The sequence below is a fragment of the Adiantum capillus-veneris genome, chromosome 14, assembly GCF_014529385.1.
Source record: "Adiantum capillus-veneris isolate H3 chromosome 14, ASM1452938v2, whole genome shotgun sequence".
Taxonomy (NCBI): Eukaryota; Viridiplantae; Streptophyta; class Polypodiopsida; order Polypodiales; family Pteridaceae; genus Adiantum; species Adiantum capillus-veneris.
This window is the reverse complement of record NC_140944.1, coordinates 103,618,187-103,640,994: the sequence shown is the minus strand read 5'-3', so window position 1 is coordinate 103,640,994 and position 22,808 is coordinate 103,618,187. Positions and strand designations below refer to the sequence as shown.

The 22,808-nt window shown below is 41.6% G+C and overlaps 1 protein-coding gene and 2 pseudogenes across 3 annotated transcripts; 1 reads left to right on the top strand and 2 right to left on the bottom strand.

Annotated features, from left to right (window-relative positions):
- Positions 1 to 4,816: 4,816 nt before the first annotated feature.
- LOC147442869 (uncharacterized) lies at positions 4,817 to 7,411 on the bottom strand. Of its 3 annotated transcripts, none has more exons than XM_086529728.1 (4): positions 6,304 to 7,411; positions 6,119 to 6,223; positions 5,333 to 6,033; positions 4,817 to 5,247 (listed from the first exon to the last, which is right to left on the bottom strand). In XM_086529728.1, the coding sequence occupies exons 3-4, from the start codon at positions 5,780 to 5,782 to the stop codon at positions 5,005 to 5,007; spliced, it is 693 nt and encodes a 230-aa protein (XP_086385854.1). In that variant the 5' UTR covers positions 5,783 to 6,033; positions 6,119 to 6,223; positions 6,304 to 7,411; the 3' UTR covers positions 4,817 to 5,004. The 3 variants fall into 3 exon arrangements, with proteins under 3 accessions (XP_086385854.1, XP_086385855.1, XP_086385856.1); XM_086529729.1 differs by having other exon boundaries at positions 6,119 to 6,197; XM_086529730.1 differs by lacking the exon at positions 6,119 to 6,223.
- A 5,910-nt stretch (positions 7,412 to 13,321) lies between these two features.
- Positions 13,322 to 14,094, top strand: LOC147442868 (uncharacterized; annotated as a pseudogene).
- A 78-nt stretch (positions 14,095 to 14,172) lies between these two features.
- LOC147442867 (flotillin-like protein 3 pseudogene) lies at positions 14,173 to 16,272 on the bottom strand (annotated as a pseudogene).
- Positions 16,273 to 22,808: the final 6,536 nt, after the last annotated feature.

Sequence of the window (22,808 nt, the reverse complement as noted above, 5' to 3'; positions counted from 1 at the left end):
CCACGAGCCCCCATAGCCAAGATGGAGAGAGATCCTCTCTCACTTGATTCAACACATATGAGCTCCCTATCCTCCCCTTATACCCCTTCCTTTGAGCCCACTCTTCCCTATGTGGGATAAAGAGATTGACACATGGAACCCTCCTCCTACACTTCTCCAACTCCCTCCTCTCCCTTCTCACCATCTAATTTTTTTTAATGAGAATCCATGAGTAATTGCAGCCTATGCTACCAACACCCATATTGGAGGTCAAAAGCATGATTTTGTTTTGCTTCCAAGGTGTATGTTTAAGCTGGTTGCTATTGTTTCCACTGTGGTTTCTCCGTGCAATGGCGTCTCTCTCTATATTAATGCTCGTGCATATGTGCTTCTCAAGCTATGATCCACCACCATCTTGTAGATTTGGGAAGGGCCGGCTTGACACATGCACAAATCTCTCAAATTCTTGAGCACACCATCTCAAAAGGGCTTCTACCTCAACATATGAATAGAGCTCATGTCCACATGATTTAACTCATCTTCACATTGCTTGATGATGTGGTAGATAGCTTCAACATGACCTCGTGTGGCCACCATATAAGTGCGACGTTGTTGGTGTGGTTGTCCTTCATATGGGTGGGCAATGTAGAGAGACAATAATGTTTGGGGCTTATAAGATACCAAATTCATGTCTTGCACTATCTATTTTTCATGGCTTGTTTTTTTCAACTCTAAATAGTAACGACAAGAAATAATGACATATATATCTCCTCTTTGTCTACTTTTCATAGCTTCAAATCTTTTCTACTTCTAGGTGAGCACAAATCTCTATCTCTATCTATCTCTCCTTGGGAGAGAGAGAGAGAGAGAGAGAGAGAGAGAGAGAGAGAGAGAGAGAGAGAGAGAGAGAGAGAGAGAGAGAGAGAGAGAGAGAGAGAGAGAGAGAATGGTATACTACACATGGAATTTTCGCGCTATATTACAATTAAAAGGCTCATGTGACACCAAAGTGATAAGCATGGATACTTAATTTTATGCTTCAAGAAATGGCTCCCCATTATAACCATAACACGCGAAATACAAGTCAGACAAAATGTGGGCCGCTATCACCAAAATGAGTATCCAGATGCTATCTACAAAAGAGCTGGTTGAGCTGAGTTTTCTGAAGTGACAAAGTCTTATTTAAGTTTTGAAAATTTGAGCACTCCAATGAGTGACCCTATCAAGAATTTCTGGTTTCTTTCTTAAAACTAGCAGGCATGGCATTTCTATCATTGGCATTTTGAATCAGAGACAAACCATGCAGCACCTCAACAACATGTTTCCAAGTCCTGCAACTTGTTTTCTCCTTGAACATTCCAATAATCTGTGGTTGGATCTCTCCTCAAAAACTAGGCTAGATCGATTGATTTTTGTTCTGCATTTATATTAAACACGGTAGCAACCTTAAAAGATGGAGTAGACACGGATGAACTACTTACAACCAATACTACATCCCCTATTTCCATCCATGGCCGTGCACATCCAACCTTGCAGCAATCAAGATCGAAAAATGGTGTCGCTCATTTCTTATATCACCTTGTTTTAGTTATTGTGCAATGGTAGAAAGAAGCACTTGTGTAGTATGTCATATGTTGGTAAAAGACACTTCTTTTTGCAAGCAAAATCCACATCACTAATCACTCTCATTCTAGTGACCTTATCAAGTTGAAGAGAATCTATTCCATTGCCTCCATTTATAATTTCCCCAATCAAGAACAACACAATGCCTCTATTGTGCTCATGCGACAAGAAACCTGTGATCTTGCATACACCCCTTACTTTATTTTGATTTCCTAAATTAATATTTTTGTGTAAAGTGATCACCACATTGTCTTTCTCTTCATATTGCTCGCCGATAAGTATACTTTTGAGTAAGAAAATCCCTCTAGATGAATATATTGTTGGCCTCAATAACTCTACAAAGAGATGATCTCCCAGCCTTCAAGAACCCTTTTTGTTTCTTTCAAACCATGTAGAGAAATTCCCTTCCTTTGAATCATGCTCAAGCAATGACATGGGCCAGGCCTTTGAGAACTCTTGTACAACTGTGTTAGGCTTGACCTTCAAAGGATGCAACCGGTAAGCACAACACATGCCATCTCTCACAAGTTCTTAGTTCCATGCCAACCTTAGAAAAACCTTGCGGCAATAAAAGAGTCTCATGTATGCATGAGAGTATCCTCTCTGAAGGTTACAATCCATCCTTCTCAAACTCCAGTTGTTGCAAGGTTCATAATAAAAGCACTCAAGTGTGATAATGAGTGTCTGTTAACTCATTGAATCTATTATTTTTTGGAGTCCCTAAAATCCCCGATACATTCCTCTCAAACTGGTAGCACCAAAGTCCATCATGGCTACTATGGCGTATTATGTCATAAAACAACTATCCAGAACATATATACAAAGTTGAGTTATTTTAGGTCTGCATGTAATATAAGGAGTTCTTATTATATTTGTGGTCAATAGAAGCATACACACCTGCCACATGCTCTAGAGGAGAAAAAATCTCTCCTCCCTCTTCATCCATAATAATTCTCCATGCTGAAAGTAGTTTTCAGGTAGCATTGATGGTATCCAAAGTCCAACCATGAGTACGTGTGTAGTTGTAGAAGATACAAGGTACGTCAACCAAAATCATTCCACATCTCTCAATGTCTTCTCAATCTTTGGAACATTATTTAAAATTTGTGGTAAACATCATTGAATAATTTTTTGATGCTCTTCTGCAATAAAATTTCTGTGGTGTCTAGTAGCATGCAACGTCCATCGTCCACTTCTGCAAAGTGTGCGGGGAATTGCAGTAGTTACTTCATTTATTGCATGAGTGATGGAAGTTTTCATGCCATTGCTAGCCTTTCAAAATAGTTGTTCAGTATACTTCTTGAAAATATTCAATGCAAGAATGTGCATCACATCATACACAAGATCCAAACTAATGTCAAATCCATAAAGATGGTACAACCTCCAAAGTGGTGATTCTCTTGTTAACCCTCTGCTGGATAGAGTAGTTTTATACTCCTCCTTTGTTTGTTTTTGTCTTGAAAGTCTTATAGCTTCAAACATCTCTATGGCAATCCTCTTTTCTGGTGGATAGCAAGAAATATATCTATTCTTTGTGTATATGTTCTTTAGCAAGAAATATATCTATTCTTTGTGTATACGTTCTTTGGAATGCACACCCCATCAATGATTTTATGAGTCATGGAAGGCTTATCCCATCTACACCTATTGCTTCCCCCATTTTTCAAACAACCTAGTTTATATTGGGTGGGGTGATCGAACGTCGTCCCTGACATGAGAATTTCCCTTAGAGTGCAAATATGATATGCCATGTCCAAAGGTTTGTCAAATATGGTAGTTGGTGGATAGTTAAAGTTGATGGACAACCCTTTAAAAAAATCCAATTCAAGTTCACATATTAATGGCTCTAGTAGGTATGGAAGAATATCACCATGTTTCTTTTATAACTTCAAGGAGCTGAGTGGAAAAAATAGAACTAGCAAAGGTCCAATAATTGATTTCTTGCCACCATTAACGACCACACTTCAACAACCCCACTCTCTTTTGACTTGGTTCAAGCCATTTTAAAGCCATCCAAATGGCACACTAGTGCAAAGTTCCGAGGTTCCCCCTAAAAAACATGAAAGTTACGAGCATAATAAACATTTCTAAGATGAAGCCTATTCAAATTGATTGCAACGTTGTCTCACCTTGACCATTATTCTTGGAACTTTGACATTTGTTGCACAATGTGAGCATAAGAACTGATATTCCTTATTGGTAATCTCATTCCAATTATTGTTTTATCAGACTATGCAATGTGGCTAGAAAAGTCCGATAAAACATGGCACAAAAACTATTGGGACATTTAACTGGAATCTCCCACTCTTTTTATGGGTTCCAAAAGTCTTTGCACATTCTTATTTTGTCGCTATCCCAGTAACCGTTGATAACATTGGTAGAGGTTGAACTCTCCGCTTGCCAACTAATTCTTGCCCACCACATTGTAAAAAAATCATAACAAAACTTGTCGCTCTTGCACAAAATACGAAGTTGCTCGCTAAACAAGATGTACTCAAACGGCACCATGTTTTTTCTCTCCTTGCCACAGACATCACAATGTCCACAACATGTCTCACAATTTCTCTTGTGCTAATTCCTTGAAGAGGACGGAGAACATGTACATGGTAAAACATTTCCCATGTATATATCCCTTGCATCCGAGGAGGGGAAAAGAGTGGGCTTGTGTTGCTTCTCATCCTTGCCTATGCAAAGTCACCACTATGGAGTTTTTAATAGGCCCTTCTCTTTATATTGAGAAAACACCTGCGTAATAGTCTACGGTATGGTGTTGTCTACTCCTGAAAAGTTTTTATCCATGACAATTTGTAGGAGTGACCTATTTTGCCTTTTTTTCATAGATTGTTTTACCTTTTCCTTTCTATTCGGGGGGAATATCATTCTCAATATTGCATCTTGTGCAAGCAAAGGTGAATGAAAACTATCCAGATTGGATTGTAGGCTCAACATCCAGCTCTCAAGCTCACCTTGCGAAAGGGGACCTCTCTCTGAGAATGAACATGTCAATATTTGATTGCTATCCTCACCACATGGCTCCATTGGTCCTATAACACATACACAATTTCTTCACTTTGCTTGGTATGATGATATAAAAAAATGGAAGAAAAATGTATTCAACAACTCTTCAAATATGAAAATTGAAATTCAACAGCAAAAGGATGTGCTCATCAATCACAATTCAAAGATACATACTCACAAAAAAAAAAAATTTAACAATCATAATTGTCTTATAAACTTGATGAAATTGACGTCTCAAGCCATCTAAACCTTTAATAGATCACCTATCTCATAGAGCCAATGTTCATGGCACCTCTCATCAATCTTAATACTCACACAATACCGGTCTAAGACCTCACACACTTTGGCCATATTTGCAACCCCAACAAAACAATCTATTATGATTTACCCTTCTTGACTGCAGAGAAAAACTAGGAAACCACAAAAGTTTATGTGTCTCTCAGTTGCACCATGCAAGGCATTGCCTTCTTCATCTAGTGTGAGGTTTAGCTTCCATGTTGGTAGCTCCACAAATGTATCGGACTTGTTGTTGAAAGATCCCTTCATGAATTTTAGTAATGCCAGCTCCCAAATTAATTCACGAGTACAATTTGGATGAGAAAAGAATGTAATTACTACAGTGGAAACCTGCAAAATAGCATTAAGAGATTAAATTGGAGTTTTAGCCTTAAGAAACTTCTATAACCCTAATCCTCAAGTGGTTTTAACTTACCTCTTCCACTTTCCCACAAAAGATCCTTTTGCATTGGGTTGTAGTTTCCAAGAACATACTATGTGCATACTCAAGTTTGAATTTACCCATCATAGGTGACACGATCTCAAATTGATGATCGATACCACTAGTAGTAACAAAGAAACCATCGTGGCTCAAGAACTCTGTTGCAATGGTAACTGACACCTTCAGATTTTCTAAATCCCATTCATTCCAAGTTGGCACTATATCCTCCTCTTCAAATGGGTACAAGCCAAAGGGAAGGCCGATCCATACCAGTGAGATAAGTGCATCATCATAGAATCCACCTTGGGCTTGAATTTTTCTATAAACCGTCTTATCATACTCCATGTGAGTTTTTACGACCATTAAATGTATCAACTGTATTATGAAACATATTAGCATGTACAGGAAGATGAAATGGAAAAAAATCCTCCAATGCACCCACATCTTTATCTTCCATTTGTGTTCGTGTAGTGTTGCCCTTTATCTTTTTTGGTGGTGGTTTTTTCTTTGTTACTCCATGCTTTGCTTCCAAGTTGTTACCTCTTTTCTTCTCATTGGGACCCTTACACTTGCGATCTGGACTTTGCACTACTTCTTTAAGAGTACCCTTACCACCTCTAGTACATAGCTTCAGGAGACTTTACTGTATCATTTCCACTCTTGCAAGCGTCCTCTTGATATGTGTTTGTGTCAAACTAGCAGAAAAATCCATTTACATTAGACAATTACGATATGATTTACCTCTAAGACTCAAAATGTACGCCAAGGTACATTTCTCACCTATGAAGACAATCCAAGGCACACAACATAAAGCATTCCTCATCTTCCGAGAAGGTAGTGATTGTACACCTAACACGCACTACATAGAGGCATGATCATGGCAAGCTTCACAAAATCCATTCACCATATTAATAAATTATAGTAAATAGGATACATACATGTTGAGGTTAAAAATAATTCCTCACCTGAACTGACTTCCCTTGTCCAAAGCCTTCAAGCAATGGTTTGCATCCCATACCACCAAATTTCAACCAACAAGATGTGCCCATGATTGAGATGCAGACAGCTCTTGATCAAATTGATGATTGACCTCCCGCCAAAAAGACTCATCCCATTTCTTTTCTTCTTGATCACTTACTTGAATTATGTCTTCATTGTACTTTTTTTTTTGAGGCAACAAAATCTCCTAGAGTTGGCATGTAACCAACCATGATGCCTAAACTTACGTGCCAAGTCGTCAATGTTGTATCCCCTTGGACAGCTTCGTGACCATGAAGTCGGCACAAGGAAACCCAAGGAAATGGTCCCTCACGTTGAATTAACTCATGCTTGGCCATCCAATTCTCCTAGAACTTTTCGTCGAGCTCAACATATTTGCCCATCGCCTTTGCAACTAGCTGGGATGATTGCAATCCATCTTGGGTTGCAACTCTCACAACCTCGCCTCGATCAATTACGACACTTTGCGAGTTCTCTTCCATGACCCTTTAGAAACTTTGAATGTATTGAATCAAGATATTCAACAATAAGAATCAAACATAAAGTACTAGTATAGGATAAAAGTACAATGCATTTTGTAGACATGGTATGAGATTTACCAATTTGTATCATGGTCCCGTATGTCATTTGGGCCTCTTGAAGATGTTAATATATCATTTCATCTCTCTCTCTCTCTCTCTCTCTCTCTCTCTCTCTCTCTCTCTCTATATATATATATATATATATATATATGTGTGTGTGTGTGTGTGTGTGTGTGTGTGTGTGTAGGTTTTTTCTTACCAGATTTGCTAGTCAATAAACTTGTTTCTGCGCGCAAGCCTCCTACACTTGATCGGATGCACCCCTTGATCTAATGAGTCCTCACATGGTGGTGGTAGTGGTGCTTGCAACGCTCGAGATGGGTGGTTTGACAAACCTGGAAATTCTTGACAGCTCTGTCAAAGCCTTGGGCTTCTCACATGATTACAAAGGCTAAGCTCACCTTGGTGGCATTGAAGGAGATGTGTAGCATTGTGCCGCTTGGAGGGCGTGGAGTTTGTGAGTAGCCCTTTCCATGAGCAGCCCTTTGAAATTGCCTGGGGAATCGCTAATGCTACAGTATTTTACACAACGTTTTTATCAAATAGGCCACGCTGCAAGTAGCACCAGACCCTTATAATTTTTTAGAAATATCATGAGCAATAGCACGCGATGCTACTACTAAAGAAAGGAGGAGTTGCTGTGCAAGTGGATTGTGGTGGGTGCCCCACTCTCGTCTTGAGTCTTGATGTAATCATCACATGGCAATGCGCATGCACTTCCAGCCGGCCCTCCCAAAAGCATATTGTGCATGCCTAATCATATTGAGCTGGCCCTGGCCACCTTCAACTATGTCATCTTGCTCGCAAGCGCAACTGATCTCCCCAGCAATTTTCCAACTATTACGTCCTCGTGTGCAATTGCTATTGAAGGATTATGGCTAGTATACAGTTTAATGCTGATTTTTAATCAAGGCTGATGAAAAAAGATACCAGGGTTGGAGGCTTGACGTTATTTGGCTAGAAGGCGAGGGAAACCTAGAGAGAAAGAGAGAGAGAGATGATATACATATATATAATATATACATATATATATATATATATATATATATATATAAAATAGAGAGAGAGAGAGATGAAATGACATAATGAAAATGATATATTGACGTCTTTAGGAAGACAAAATGACCTATGAGAACAATCCGTAACTACTGAATTTGATACCATGTTTGGGTACAAAAAGGAGATAATAAGATGAATCTATAAGTGCTACTAGTAGGAACCGTGTGGGGTATGTGTGATCAGAGAGCTAAGACACCAATCTATTGCACTTGGGTAAGAGAGAGAGAGAGAGAGAGAGAGAGAGAGAGAGAGAGAGAGAGATTGAGATTTTAAAGGTAATATAGAAACACTACTAGAGCTTTAAAGGGTGGGTATCAAGAGCCGGATTCATATACAAAAGGGCAGAGTTTACCTTAAATAATAGATAGCGGGTTCCCTAAATAGATAACGGTGTTCTAAAGAAAGGCCTTTGTTCACCTTTTAAGAGAGAGAGAGAGAGAGAGAGAGAGAGAGAGAGAGAGAGAGAGAGAGAGAGATGCCATAGTTATTGCAATTGTTCACATGCCTCCAATAGAGGTCAATTCTGTGCTTAGCTCTTATATTTCTCTTACAGATCTCCTTCTCTTTCATAAAAACATGGAGAAGGAGTGCTTAGTAGGCATGAATCACTGGAATGTAAGAGAAATTACTCAATTTGTTAAAGGCTTTTTAGGTTCCAATCGATACACACGCACCATACTCAAGAGTAACATCAACAAAAGCAGTCTTCTATATATGTATGGGCCTTCATGGGAATCTTTGGGAGTGGACATACCTCGACACCAAGTTGCATTGTATAGTGGGTCACAAGAGAAATTGTCGACCTCGAAGGTCTCCTTACCGCAAGAGAAGTCCATGATAATGACAAGGTGAGCTCTTCAACATTAAATTGCAAGATGAATGGACTCTTATCCAAAGCAAGCCACCAACCAAGAAACAAGTGTCTCTCTCTCAGCCTCCCCCACCAATTTCATCTCAAGAATGCTCAAGAGAAATCCTTTCTTAGAAATAATTATAGTTGGGAACACAACAGATATAACAAAAATCTAGAGAAGATTGGAAAATGGTATGAGAATGACCTGGGCCTCTTCACTCTAGAAAAGTTCATAAATACTGACCGTAGTAAAGACAAGAGATGAGAGAACAAATTGAAGAGTTTGTACGGTGCAAAAGGAAGACATTGATATCTTTTGGAGGCATTGGGGACAAAGATGGTGAGTACATGTTGGAGAAAGTGATCTTTCAAAAGATAAATCAGCAGAGACGCTATTTGCAATTCAAATCTACGCCATTCTCTAGTGAAAATAGCAGAGGGTATCCTTCTCTAACCACTGATTTGGAGGACAACAAAAATTAAACTCAAGATAGCTTAGATAGTATGGAAGCACCAAGAAGACTTGTGGATAATCAAAAGGGATACATACCAACGGAGTGTGAGCCCTCTTAAAAGTGTCGCAACCATGGGTGATAAGTGCTAGGTTCCTACAAGATCTCACGAGGTATGGTCTCCATCATGGGCTCATCTAAAATCCTCTCGCATGAGAACATCAGCTATAGATATGGCTTGTTTCCTCAAGGTGTGCAACAACAGTATGTCTTTAATCCTTTCTTAGATGGAGATACCAAGGAGATTGCCATTGGTACAATCTTTTCAAAGTCCTACGATGCAAATACCTATGCAAAGTGGAAGGTGGAAATAGAATCTATCAAACAAGATGCACATGGATATTACATCCCTGGAAGAGTTATGTAAGTGTCATGTTTTCATGTTGTAAGTATCTCTTTTGAATGTGATATCTAATGTGCAACTGTTTCCAAAAATGAGAGCTTTAAGCTCACAAAAAATGCCTTGTGTTTAGGGACAAGTCATAGAAGTTCCTATTGTGTATTTGAAAATGCTTGAAAGTAAATCCTCCTTGGAATTACTTGTAAGTCTCACATTTTCTTTGGATTTGAATGTCAATTATGTTCTCTTTTCCCAAGACTATTAATAAGGTAATGTTAGCCTTCCAAGAAGGAAAGCCCTTCCTTCTCTTCACAAGTGTGCACTCAACCACCGAAAGTGCAAAGGAGTGCTATGAAGCACCAATAGAGGCTAGGTTTTATTTTGAATTTGCTTACATACACTTAAGTTCCTAAAGAGTAGATTTTTTACATCTCAAGGCTAACAATAGTCCAAACGGGTCATCCGCATACATGCAATCAAGCAACATATCTATTGAGTATAAGTTGGTACATCCACAAAAATCGAAGGATGGCAATGTATAGTCTTTATTTGATTTTAATTTAGCAATCTTATGTCCTCTAAAATTTTATTTTTTCAATCCCCTAGGTTACAGTGCTACCTATCAATGGATCGTTCACAAAAATCCAATTACCATCCCCTTGTGGCAAGAACAATTCTTGACATGACAATGTTATTGATCATGTTTTCTTATTAGTAGAGTTGTAAGGTTTTGTACATTGAGCTTTTGTACCACATTTTCAAGTATTCAAGAAATTGTTTGGAATATTATATATCTAGTTTGTATATCTGTGTTTATAGAATTTTGGAAATGACTCTCCTCTAAGTGAAAATTTACCTATGGACTTGGATCATTCAAATAAAGAAGTAAGAGAGGTAGATTTTGATCTTCTCCACAAAACCAATTAATGTCATAAAAACTAATATCTAATACTCTCAAATGATTTCCTCATGTTAAACTCATCATTTAATATAAGGAAGTACCAGGGGAGTAAAAGAAAAAATATTGGTAAGGTTTCCAGATCGGTCTTTGTCACGGATCCAAAGGAGGGAAAATAGGGATCCAAAGGGGGGACAGCCTGAAAAAGAGCAATGTGCCTCAATGGGGCTTAAAATACCTAAGGTTCAGCTCCATTGAGACTTCCATAGGCTAAGGTTCCAAAAATTAACTCATTTATCCAATGACCAAAGCAAGGGGAAAATTGGATGGTCATAGGAAGACTAAAAAGTCTTCCCACATCCCTAGGAAGGAGGGGTCGAGCCTTTATTGTAGGGGATGAGAGAGAAACACACACACACACACACACTCCAAGGCTTCTCCTTTACAAAAAGGGAACACTGGACACATGCCAGGCTCTTAGCCCAATTGCTCCCAATCTCCCCTCAAATCCTATTGGATGGCCATAGAGGTGGACCAATGAGAATTAGACTAGAGTAAATTTAGTCTAATCAATTTAAAAAATTCTTGATAAAAGAACTAATAGAAATTAGGCTCCATATAAGACTATTGGAAAGCCTACCATGGGGTCCAATGAGTATCCAGCAGCCCAATGGCTTGCCTAGTTCCTATTGGCCAGAAGACTAAGAGGTCCAATGAGATTTTAATTGAATTATTTAATTACCTAAAGCTCTCACAAAAGGGTAAAGGGGGACACTTGTCAAAAGTCTATCAACTATGCTTCTAATTTGTGAGCTTTACACGAGCCAATGGGAGGCCAGCATGAGCAAATAGCAAGAGGGGTCGCCCAAGATGAGAGAGAGGGCTGCATTTTACTCTAACACAATGCTGCACACACACACACACACACACACACAATTCACGTGTGCAAGAAAAAATCCATCTCCTTCTCCAAGCATTGAGAAGTAGAGGCATACACCAACAACTCTTGGCTATGGAATGCAAATCCAAACAAGAGCCAAGCTCATTGTGAGAAGTGCAAAGTGCAAGCTGAGCTCCATCTCCTTTGAGAAGTGGAGAGCCTACACGAGTATTCTTGGCTATGGAATGCAAATCCAACCAAGAGACATGCTTCAATGATTGAGCTTGCCATCTTCTTCATCTTCATTTCTATGCTATTATGCTAGGATAAGCAAGAAGAGTGATGATAAGTGAGGAACTATTTCTTTCTCCTATGGATGATTCTTCTTTCTCTTCCCTACACTCATTCCCCGTCGCTAGCTCTCTCCACCCTTAAACGCCTTGGGACTGAGGCTTGGAATAGTTAATGCTTTTTACAAAGTTTATGTTATGCTCATGATGCATGAATCCTTCCATCTTCATTGCATCACCTAGGTCACAAGGAACACAAAGATTGTATTGTATCAAGTCTCTCTCTTGATGAGAGAATCTATAATACAAACGCCTTTTGGAGGAGGGATCGGCTCCAAGTAAATCGAGTCCTCAACTATTGTCATGTTCTTTAATACTCTCTCTCTTGCAAAAGTATTGTTCATGCCAAGTTAATTAAGTACTATATATGTTCATGTTGCTACCATCAATTAAGCTCACCCTCTATCTTCTCAAAGTAACCTCACAAAAATACTCACTCCATCAATTAAGTTCACCCTCTATCTTCTCAAAGTAACCTCACAAAAATACTCACTCTAATCCTCTTAATTCCGCTATTGTCAAAGTTCATAGGACATTTTTATTTCCAACCGTTTCTATACATGGGACTTTCCCACCGGCATACTCGGAAAAACATTCAAGAGAAAGTAGCTGCACCACATGTGCTATTTTTTTATTTCTCTTTCTTGTGATTTTCCCTTAGGAAAATCTTTCTTAGTATGGATACATGATAAAAAAATTTCAAAACCTATAGGCAAGGGCCTAGAGCTAAAAGGGCTTAGCACGTTGTGTACAAGGAGCACCAAGCTATGCACTAGTTTCATGTCTTTGAACAAACAAATCTTTGCTAATGGATAAAATTTAAAACCCGAACTTACCCTCAGGACTAAGTAACACGAGGTCTTCAATAAAGACCCCGTCCTGCGACCCATGGTGAGCAGTTACGCGTCCAAAACACGAGGTAAGCTCGCCCGTCCGATTTTAAACGAACGTGTCCAAGTTTTTTTTTTTGTCTTAGTTTACTTTTCCCCGTAGAAGTTTAGGTTATATAGTCTATTTCTCGCCTTATTGACACCGAAATGCATGCGCATGTGTGGTTAGTTATTCACCATGCTGTCGTGGCCAAGGTGGTGGGTTCGAACCGCCGGGAGGGCATTGACTTGTGTTTTTTGTTGGACGTCCATCTTCCTCGAGATTCGCGCGTGCCACGCTCGTCGTCAATCACTTGACGGGTCTTCATTAAAGACCCCGTGTTTTTTAGCCACGCCATGAGCTTACTCGACTTAATTGAGACAACATATGCATGCCTTGAGTAGAGGCACACCATTGATCCTAAGGTCCCACCCTTATTTTTGGCTTGCTAAGGACAGGCCTTAGTGTTGGGCTACCTTGGGCGTCCTTTCACAGATGTCATCCACGTGGACGGCCAGCTCTTTTTGAAGTGAGAAGGTAGTGAAAAAAACCTCCTTGGAGCCGTCTGCAGTTGCAGTTGTAGAGAGTAAGCACACCACGTTTCCTGACGATGGGATGGAGTCGCGAGGGCCCGAGACGGAATGCAGAGGACGCCTTGGGGCTTGTCAGAGCTCAGCATAAGTATGCGTGGTATGGATCGTCCAAAGCATGGGCAGAAAGTTTCTAGGGCCCCCCAAAGGAAAGCTCTAGCTCGACATCATTTCAGCAAGGCCGTGCAGCTAATAGAGAAATCACATTCCTCCGCAGGTACACCGGAAGCCCTCTGAGAGAAAAAAAGAGTCGAGACTCTTTTAAACAAAATGGTGTGGGAGACATGGGTATATTTTTGAACATCTTCACACCGTCATGTGCTGACTGACAAATGATAGCAAGCTTTAGGCTTTGTAGTGACTGCGATCAAAGCTACAAGGTTTTAAGGTGGATACCCGCAACACCTCGTGGGACCTTGCCAAGGACGCAAACTTAGAGATTGATAAGGCCATAGAGTTTGATCCAAAGGACGTTTCTTTCCATGTAATGAAGTCCTATGCTCTTGAGCAGCAAGGGCTTTTGCCTGGTGCCACTGATTCTTTGAACATAGCCCTTTCAGATGATATGGAAATTGTCATGATTCTTTCTGAGATGTGTGATGCTCTCCTCCGACGTGCCAGCCGCGGAATGTGGATGCTACCATTCCTGATTTGTAGAAATGCCTCCAAATCACCCCAAATAACCCGAAGTTCTCTGGAAGTTGGGTCTTTTCTATGAAAGGAATAAGTATTTTGCTGATGCTGAAAGGACATATGAGTGTGTGTTGACATTGGATTTCAAGTCACAAGAGGCACGGGCAGGCTTGAAGAGGTTGCAGCCTTGATTATCATGAACATTATCTGTATAATTGCTTGTCAATGGCTTTTGTATGGTACAAGTGTAGGCTTGACAATATTGTACATCATGATAGTGGCTGAGGTTGTTTAAGCGATTGTCTCAGAGATGCCAAATCTGGTGAAAACTTGGGTTGGATGATTAGTAAAGTATTAATGCAGAGTTTGGCACATACCTCCTTTTCTATTAGGAGACTTGCTTCAATCCCTGAAGCCACGGTGTTTAGGACAGTAGAAACAATGCTTTTCTGAGGTGCAGCCCTGAAGGTTCCCTGTTGGATCTCAAATGAAGACAGCGTTTTGATTTAGAGCTGTTTTACATCAGCTAGGTGATGCTTCTCTGATTTTCTCAAGTGCTTGCCTTGGTAGCGTCGAAGCTCGAAATTGTAGACGCTCAAAAAAAAGCAATGTATGTTGCTCATTGTCTGTCCCACATGCTTTTGTTTTTCCTTTTTTTGTGCTGCTAAATGCAAATTTATATGTGTGACTCATAAGCAGGGATTACTCATTGGAGTCAGTCAATCTTGTAACGATCAGAGCGTAGCATTTGTGAAACTACTGAGATGGTTTGTGTGATTTTGATTCCTTTTGCTAAATACCATTCCAAAGAAATTTGTTTCCTTTTCGCTCATCAATTGTCTTTGGGGGAGTTTAGTTGCACTGTTTCTGTGTAGTGAAACAAGAAAGAAATAATTTTATGGGCAATGCAGTTTTGTGAGGTCTTTAATTAGTTTAGTTGACTGGTTACAAAAAGTGAAAGACATAGATGCGTTATGATGTTTGTAAGTATGGCGATTGGCCTTATTACGAGCAGAACTCACTAGAGAGTGCTTACTTGCTATAAGCTGTGATTGATTCTTTTGAGAAGTATTCAAAACTTAAATGTTTAGATAAGCAGGGTTGGTGGCTTAATGTGCTGCAGAACATCATTTTTTCTGTCAACATTCAATTCGAGGCTCCTCTTGTCATTTTTGCTTCAAGTCTTATCTTTTTGAAGACTTAACATATCTTGATTAACAAGGGAAAAAGAATAGGTTTGTGAAAATTGTGTTTCATTGCATGCTTATTATTATATGAGAATTTGCAAATGGGGAACTGTTATTTCCACGACCCAGGAGAGGGGATCTAGTGTAGGACACAGGCGGGATCTTTTGCATCTGGGTGTACCGTGGATGCCGATGTGAGTGTTGTTATTGTGGCCAATCTTTCATCAAAGGAGGCCACAAACCTCATTAGTGATGATGACACCTCTAGTAATGGAGAAAAGTCCACGAGGCTAGGCTAGCACTAAGTCAACTTTAGTGGGTGAGGCCAAGTCATGTGGGATGCATAGTTTTACAGGTGCTCAATTACGTCCTTGGAAGTTGACCTGCTTTGAGGGTTCTTGGATCGTGGTTATGGTTGGGTGTTTTGTCTTACCCATGTCACAGGTGGTCCAAATAGCTGAGCGATCCTCTTGTGGATGTTCCATGGTGTTAGGGTTGGCTTGTTTTGACATAAAGGTTGGATGTTTTTTTTGGTTTTGGTGTTTTGAACACCAAACCTTATGTATGGAGTCTGCAACTCTTGCTGCTTTGCAATCTGTGCTTGCTTGATCGAGAAGATTTTGGCATCGACCCTTACGGCGTTATGATGTGTAAGCCCTTGCCGCTCTTTGGCACTGACATCTCCCTTATACTTGGCCTCCGCAACCTTAACCTTGGCAGTATTGGTAGCCTCTTACTGTATCTTTTGGTCCAAAAGGAGAAATACTCATGGCCAGGAACATCAACAAGCTGTTGGACATTAGCATTATAGATGATCAGCAATTGCACCTTCTGGAAGACCTCATGCTTGAACTCTTTGGTGCCTTTGAGGATCTCCATGGTCATTGCGGCAGAAAGGATGCGTGTCTCGCCTTCGATGATGCCCTTGACAAGGTCTTTGACATGGTTGGAGTGCTTGTCATGGGGAGCGACAAGGCGAGCGTATTTGATGAGGGCGTCTTGGTTCTCGGCTTTGGGGTCGACGGTGAAGACGGTGGGGAGGATGAAGGGGAGATTTTCGGCTTGGACGTCAAAGGCATAGTTGACAGGCATGAGGTCGATGATGGTGCAACTTTGACCAGGGAGGATCCAGGCTTTCTTGGCGAGTTTGATGTCAGAGATGCTCACGCCAGTGATGGCCATAAATTGGGAGGCACCTGCTACCTTCCACATTGTGAGATATGGGAGTGTGACTAGATTGGGGATCGATCCTTAGACGTGATATGATGAGCATGCAGGAGATGTAGCTTCTTTGGGATGTAGACATGAATCTTAATTTTGATCCAACAAAACACAAAGAGCTAGCTGCTACAGCTTCAAAATGCTGCATTGCTGAAGATTTCGTAAGCCTTTTATACGTAGGGCATGCATATCCAAGACCTGACCATTGAGCTTTTCTGTTTCAATTATTGTAGCCTTATCTAGGGCATACCCAGGAGTCGCGAGTCAAGTCCTGAGTTCCGACACTGAGGATAACGCTTCTTATGACCTGTTGCTTGTGAAAAGTCTCCTTTCAACAAAAACTAGGCCTCATGCTTGCACTTTGTCCTAAATTCTAATGTTTATTGAATTTGACTTTGTGTATGCTTGACCTGCAAGCCTACAAGCATACACAAAGCTGAGAACTAAGAAATTAACTGACAATATGTCAGTATGTGTGTGTGTGTGTGTGTACACAGTCAAACTTACTTGACGCAGTAACATCCTTCCTTGGCAACCACAACAAGGAAATTACAATGTGATCTTGGTGACTTGAACACTGACAATATCATTCCAAACCCTTCCTACAATCGCCTTTCTTCTTCCCTTGCCAAATATGGGATTAAGTAGAGACTGACAAGAACTACAACGATCTTCCTTGAATCACATATGGACCAGCTCCACATTGTGCATGTGCCAAAGAGGCACAAATTTCATGTACTGATTAGATCATTCTGCGACATACATCATGCTACCTACATCATGCAGGCCACTGTGAATCTTCACCTTGTTTTGAAAGAGGGGGGTGAAAGCCAACAATTAGTAGTAGGTAGAATCATCATAAATGACTGCAGAGCTTGACGTAAGGACGGATCATCCACCTAATGAGAAAAATTTCACCTTTATATATTTTATTCAAAAAGTCAATCTTTAAACAAGTCGCCATGCGTGAAAAACTATGAAAAATGTTTGCCTTCTCAAACTATACTACTACAACAACTTCGAGCTTAGGGCAGAGTCACACGTAAGAACCGTGGAGGGAGTGGGGGGTGTATTTTCTCCGGATAGGAAATTTCTAAAAGGCCAGCATCAAAATAGGATGAGAATAATATCCCTATTGGCACTCTGAAAAAGCTAGATAATAAGATAATATTACGGCAACTGTTTCTTCTCCTTGTTTGTAGCTACTTTCTAACCAATCAAATAGCTCACACATTCCTTGCATATTACAGTCTCCTTCACAAAAGGACGTTTCCTTCTATGGAGCGACCCAAGTGCGAGTCTTACACCCTGATGTTGGCATGACTCATATCTTCATGCACTTTCATAGTCGAGTAACATTGCCTATTTAGTCATTAACCCCACTAATGCTGGCATGACTCAGCTCTTCATGCACTTTCATAGTCGACTAACATTGCCTATTTAGTCATCTTCGTGTGTGCTCGAATCAGTTTGCAACCCTTTTTTTTTGTTTGCAAAACTCATAATTGTGAGTGAATTATATTGATCAACCCAAAAAATTACAAGGTCTTGTCATGCTCATGTTGAGCCATGACATCATCCACGGACCATAATTACATCGACTATCAGGGCAACCACCCCTACCAACCCGCCCCCTTATCCTTGATACACAAGGTCCATTATCAGTTTGCAACTTTTAACTTCAATCACCCGAAAGCCCAACATTTTCAAGGACAACTTTTATCATGGTTGACAAATTCTTGAGAGATTCTCACAAAAAGCTTTGGGAGTCTTATCAACGGAACCCTTCTCTTCTAGAAATGGCCTCGCTTCATATTCGTACACTCCTACAAACTAGATCCATAGGGTGTGTGTGCGAGCGCGTGCGCACGTGTGTGTGTGTGTGTGTGTGTGTGTGTGTGTGTGTGTGTGTGTGTGTGAGAGAGAGAGAGAGAGAGAGAGAGAAGAGGCAAGAATTCGAATTTCAGTCCAAGTCTTCTATTCTTAAACAATTGACCAAAGCACGCACAAAAAACAAGAGAAAAAAAAAGTGATAAAATCACGAGGCCTGCAATTAGATTTATGCAAAAAAAAACATAAACATAAACAAAAAAGATGAGGTTAGCCAAACAAATGAGTACTTACAAAACAATTTCAATGGTCCACAACTGCATTAGACCTCAAGCATGCATCTCATAATAGAAAAAAAAGAATGGGATCTCTAAGAGCAAGCTATTACAGACATTACCTTAGATCATTTTATGTACAAGTTGCGCAATCTCTTACATGTGCGTGTGTGCCAAGTGTATGCATATGGGGGGGTGTGTAGAGACCCAAAACCTTGAGAGTCCTGTTGTTGTGAAGCAACAACTTTTCTCGTCTTCCCTTTCTCTCTCTTTCATTGCTCTGGTGCTGCCCACGTACTTTTGTTTTCAATAGAAGGGATTGGTGAGAGTCGTGGATAGTCATTGGTGCACATTAGACGGTATTGTAGTCGAGGGGACGCAGCCGGAGGTAATTGCTCACATTGGGGAATGCCATTAAGAGGCAACGGAGGTGGAGGCCACCAACAGCTAGGGATCGCGGAGTGTGTGTGTTATGCAGCGGTAGGCAAGCTATAGCATAGTAGCAAAGACGGCAAAGGGAATGAGAGAGGGTACCAAAGGGACAACGAAGGAGGTGGGTGTGTATAGCTATTGAGGTTGGATCTCTCTTGCTTTCCATGCTGCCCCGAAGATTCTCCTGCTCTGCTACTGTGTAATCTCCTCCAATAAGTGACCTCGCACGTAATTTTGGTGTGCTTGATATCTTACATGATATGTGGCAGGGTGTGGGAGCAGTAAGCACGGTGCAGGAGAGAGATGGTGTGCGTGCTCTCAGGATAGTCTCCCACGACTTTAAAATTCTCCTCCTCTTCTTCCTCTCTCTCTTTGTTGTCTGTACTGCGTCTTGCAGGTGTGCAAGCAGCAATGGAGATTCTCTCTCTCTCTCTCTCTCTCTCTCTCTCGGGATAGTCTCCCACGATGTTAAAATTCTCTTCTTCTTCTTCGTCTCTCTCTCTCTCTCTCTCTCTCTCTCTCTCACATGCTCGCCTCCCCTGGTTTGGCCACGCCCCAAACTTTGTCAGTGAAGTGTCTTCATCCTGGGCAAAGCCATGCACATGCATTGTGGGTGTGTGCCTGCAGGGAGAGAGAAAGAGAGATGGGAGTCGCAATGCCATGGAGAGGAAGAGAGAGTGTGAAATGCTACGCATTAATTGCGAGGGACAAAGAGGTGTTGCACTTCAGACCAGTAAGCCAGTTCACTCCTCCCCTTGTCTCTTGCTTTGCTGCTGCGCCACACGACTGTGTGGCCTCCCCAACTCTAAGCACGATGCCTGCAATCGTCCGCTATGTCACCCCCCACCCCCTATTGTCTCTCTCTCTTCTCCGTTACCTTTACTCTCTGTCTTCTTCTTTGCGACACCGTATCTTTGCTGTGTCTTGCCTGCAAAGCGCAATCCCCTATGGTGTCGTTGGTGGTTGAGATGCCTGGGTGCATGGAATGCGATCAAACACAGCCACTGGGTTGGTGGGAGTCCATGGATAGCAGGCTGCTCCGAGTAGCCAATGGGTTGGTGGGAGTCCATGGACAGCGGGCTGCTCTGAGCGGTGTGCATAGTTGTGTCACAGGGGAGGCAACAAAGGTTGCGAACACCAGGGACTTGGTGGTAGATCAGAGCGACTGGCCCCCGACCGACGATGCTAGGTGTCGTCCATTCACATACAGTCCTTGGTATTTGTGCAAGTACGATAGAGGCTTGCAAAGAAGACCCACAAGTGACAATACTGACTGGAGCACTCGGACTCTTGCTCTTTTGATGGCCGCTCTTGACTATGACCTCTCATTAAAAATCCCTTCTCTTGCTCCATTGCAGAACAGGAGATGGAGCTTAAGCTGCATGTAGATGGTCTGAGTGACTCCACCTTGCCATCTGCATGAATAGTTTCCTTACCTCAGCTTGTTGATCATCGTCATCGCATGATTAGCAACGTCGACATGATGCAGATGGGGGCTATCTACAACAGGCCTTGAGGGGAAGCAACTTCCTTTCTTAGTTTGCAGATGTTGGGACGTTGATAACATTAAGGATGACGATATTGATCGGAGCGGATGAGCGGGATATTGGCGAGCTTTCACCTCCTACTTGGAGCATCTAATTAGGTTATGGAGTTTCTTTCTTCAACTACATGTTATAAGATATCAGATAAAAATCTTGAAGGAAGAAAAATAAGTCCCGAAAACAAGTTTCCCCTGCTCCCGCTTGCATGTCACCGTACCCTAGCTGGCACCTAATCTCTGCACTCCTATCGTCTTCCCCCCAGGCCCTCCATCTCTGCACCTGTCTGGTTCGCACCCTCCCCCCGAGGGGGGCCGCGACATGGCTTTGCATGAGGCGCTGAGAAACAGACTCACGGTCCCTCACCCCTCACGCATCATGGAGCTCCCCAGCCCCTCTTCTCCAGCTCGCATCAATCACTCCATGCCAAACCAACAGAGGGTTGGAAGCCCCAAGGCTCATTCACAGCTCCAACATCTAGGGGAAATCCCGCGGGCTCAGTGGAGAAGCTCTCCCACTTATACTAGCAACATGCAGCACATGCAGAGAACTCCTCTCCAAGCATTTGCAAGCTCCCCCAAGCAGTCCTATGCTGAGGCCATCAGAGGCCACCAGGACAAAACATTCACAGACGTTGACAGGAGAAAGCCGGAGCAGAACACCTCTATAGCTTGGCCTCTCTATCAGCTCGGGATTCCAAACCTATCCACTCAAACACCTGCACTTACCACCTTGAAGACCATATCCTGCTGCAAACCCAAGCCTAGGTGCTCCATTAAACCACCAAACAATTATGCAGTCACTTGTGGTTGACCAAAACAGATAATGAATCTCTCTCTCTTAAGTTTTTTGTATAAACTTACTACACGAAGGCTCTCGAGGGAACAGTGAAGCACTGAATTCCATACTTAATAGCATGAGCATACCAGAAGACAAGATGTATAACGGACTCCTAATATAAATTTTCAGTGCATGAGAATATAGATCCAGCTGGAGAGATTAAATTGCCTTTCAAAGTGCTCCCTCTCGACCCCTTTGCTCACTCACAGAACCCGGACACCTCCCTCTTAAACCTTATCAAGCTCGCCTCGCCCAAGCTCCCTCTGTATTTCCCCCCTTCTGCAGCGCATATCAAGCAGTGCTTATGAATGGTCGTAGTTTTTCCTCCTGGAGCCCCGAAGGCCTGCCTACCTGCAGCCTCCTTTTTCCCTTGAAAGTATTAAGTGTTGTATGTATGATAGAAGAATAAAGGAGGTATGTACCTACATGAACAATTGTAGGACATGGTTTACACTTTAGGATCAATGGACAGGGACACACCGTTCTTGTAAGAGGCGATAGTATCTGTGATCTTTGCTGCTTCATAGCACATTTTGAGGCCAACGTGCAGCACGAACACTCTGCCAGATGCCTTGCTCGCGTGGGCCGCACCTGTGCTTGCTTCGTGATGAGCAACACATTTAGGTCAACGAGGGCGGAGTGCAGAATGCATGAGTCTGACACCGAACTTGCGTGAAAACACTATACAACTCTCTCCGTTCGGGAAAATTCATTTTTCCAACCATACAAAATTCCTTTCCTTGAATTTGCCAAGTGGAAATTTTAGAAAATTAGGTGATTTTTCGGTTTTTACACTATTTTTCTCTATTTTGGGATGGAATTTCTCCTTTTCCTCTTGCCCTCAACCGCTATTTTTGAAATTGGAAACGGCATGATATTAAGTTGAGACACATTTTTCCCGAACATTGCTCCGACCTGAGGTAGCTGTGCGTCTGTGAGTAGGTGAAGATGCGTCTCAGAGTGGGTGAATATGCGTTAAAGGAAGTTCTAATAGATTTATGAGGGCCTCGGCAATTTAAACCAGTACTCACCAAAAACTCTTTTAGCAACTGTTTAGGCCTAGGGTAAAAGCCCCCACTTAAGGACAGTGAGAATATGCGCAGTGCTGCTGAGCATGAAATGGAGCGCTCTGACACCCTCTCTCAGGAAAAATAGGTGCCAATCCATGCCATGAAGCATAGAGATTTTCCAGCGCATATTCACAAATTTCGATGCAAAAACAGAGCCCCAAAATAAAAGTCCAACGTGCCCCTGTAAAAGACCACTTGAGCTTGGGGTTTGAACTCACATCCCCACAAATAGAAATGCGCGAGCTCAGGTTGCGTTGTCCATCTACTCAAGCTAGATGGTGTGTATGTGGGGGGGTGACATGTACTAGATATGGGGACTGTCCCGATATTGGGAGGTTTATCCTACACTAAAATCTTCCAAATTTAGCCGGTTTCCATCAAGGTGATCCTCCAAACTAGTCGAGATTTTCTATTTTATTTTTTACCAAGAAAACAGATTGAACTAAAGTAAGAAGCCAAAAAGAAAAATTTACATTAGACTACCAAAGGACTGTGTTACCGAGAAGACT

Bases quoted from the DNA above. Each gene is read 5' to 3' on its own strand.
- LOC147442869 (XM_086529728.1), bottom strand. From the start codon at position 5,782: ATGTGGGTGCATTGGAGGATTTTTTTCCATTTCATCTTCCTGTACATG. The intron at 5,248-5,332 runs GTAAGTTAAAAC...GCTATTTTGCAG, and splicing joins TTTGTGGGAAAGTGGAAGAG to GTTTCCACTGTAGTAATTAC.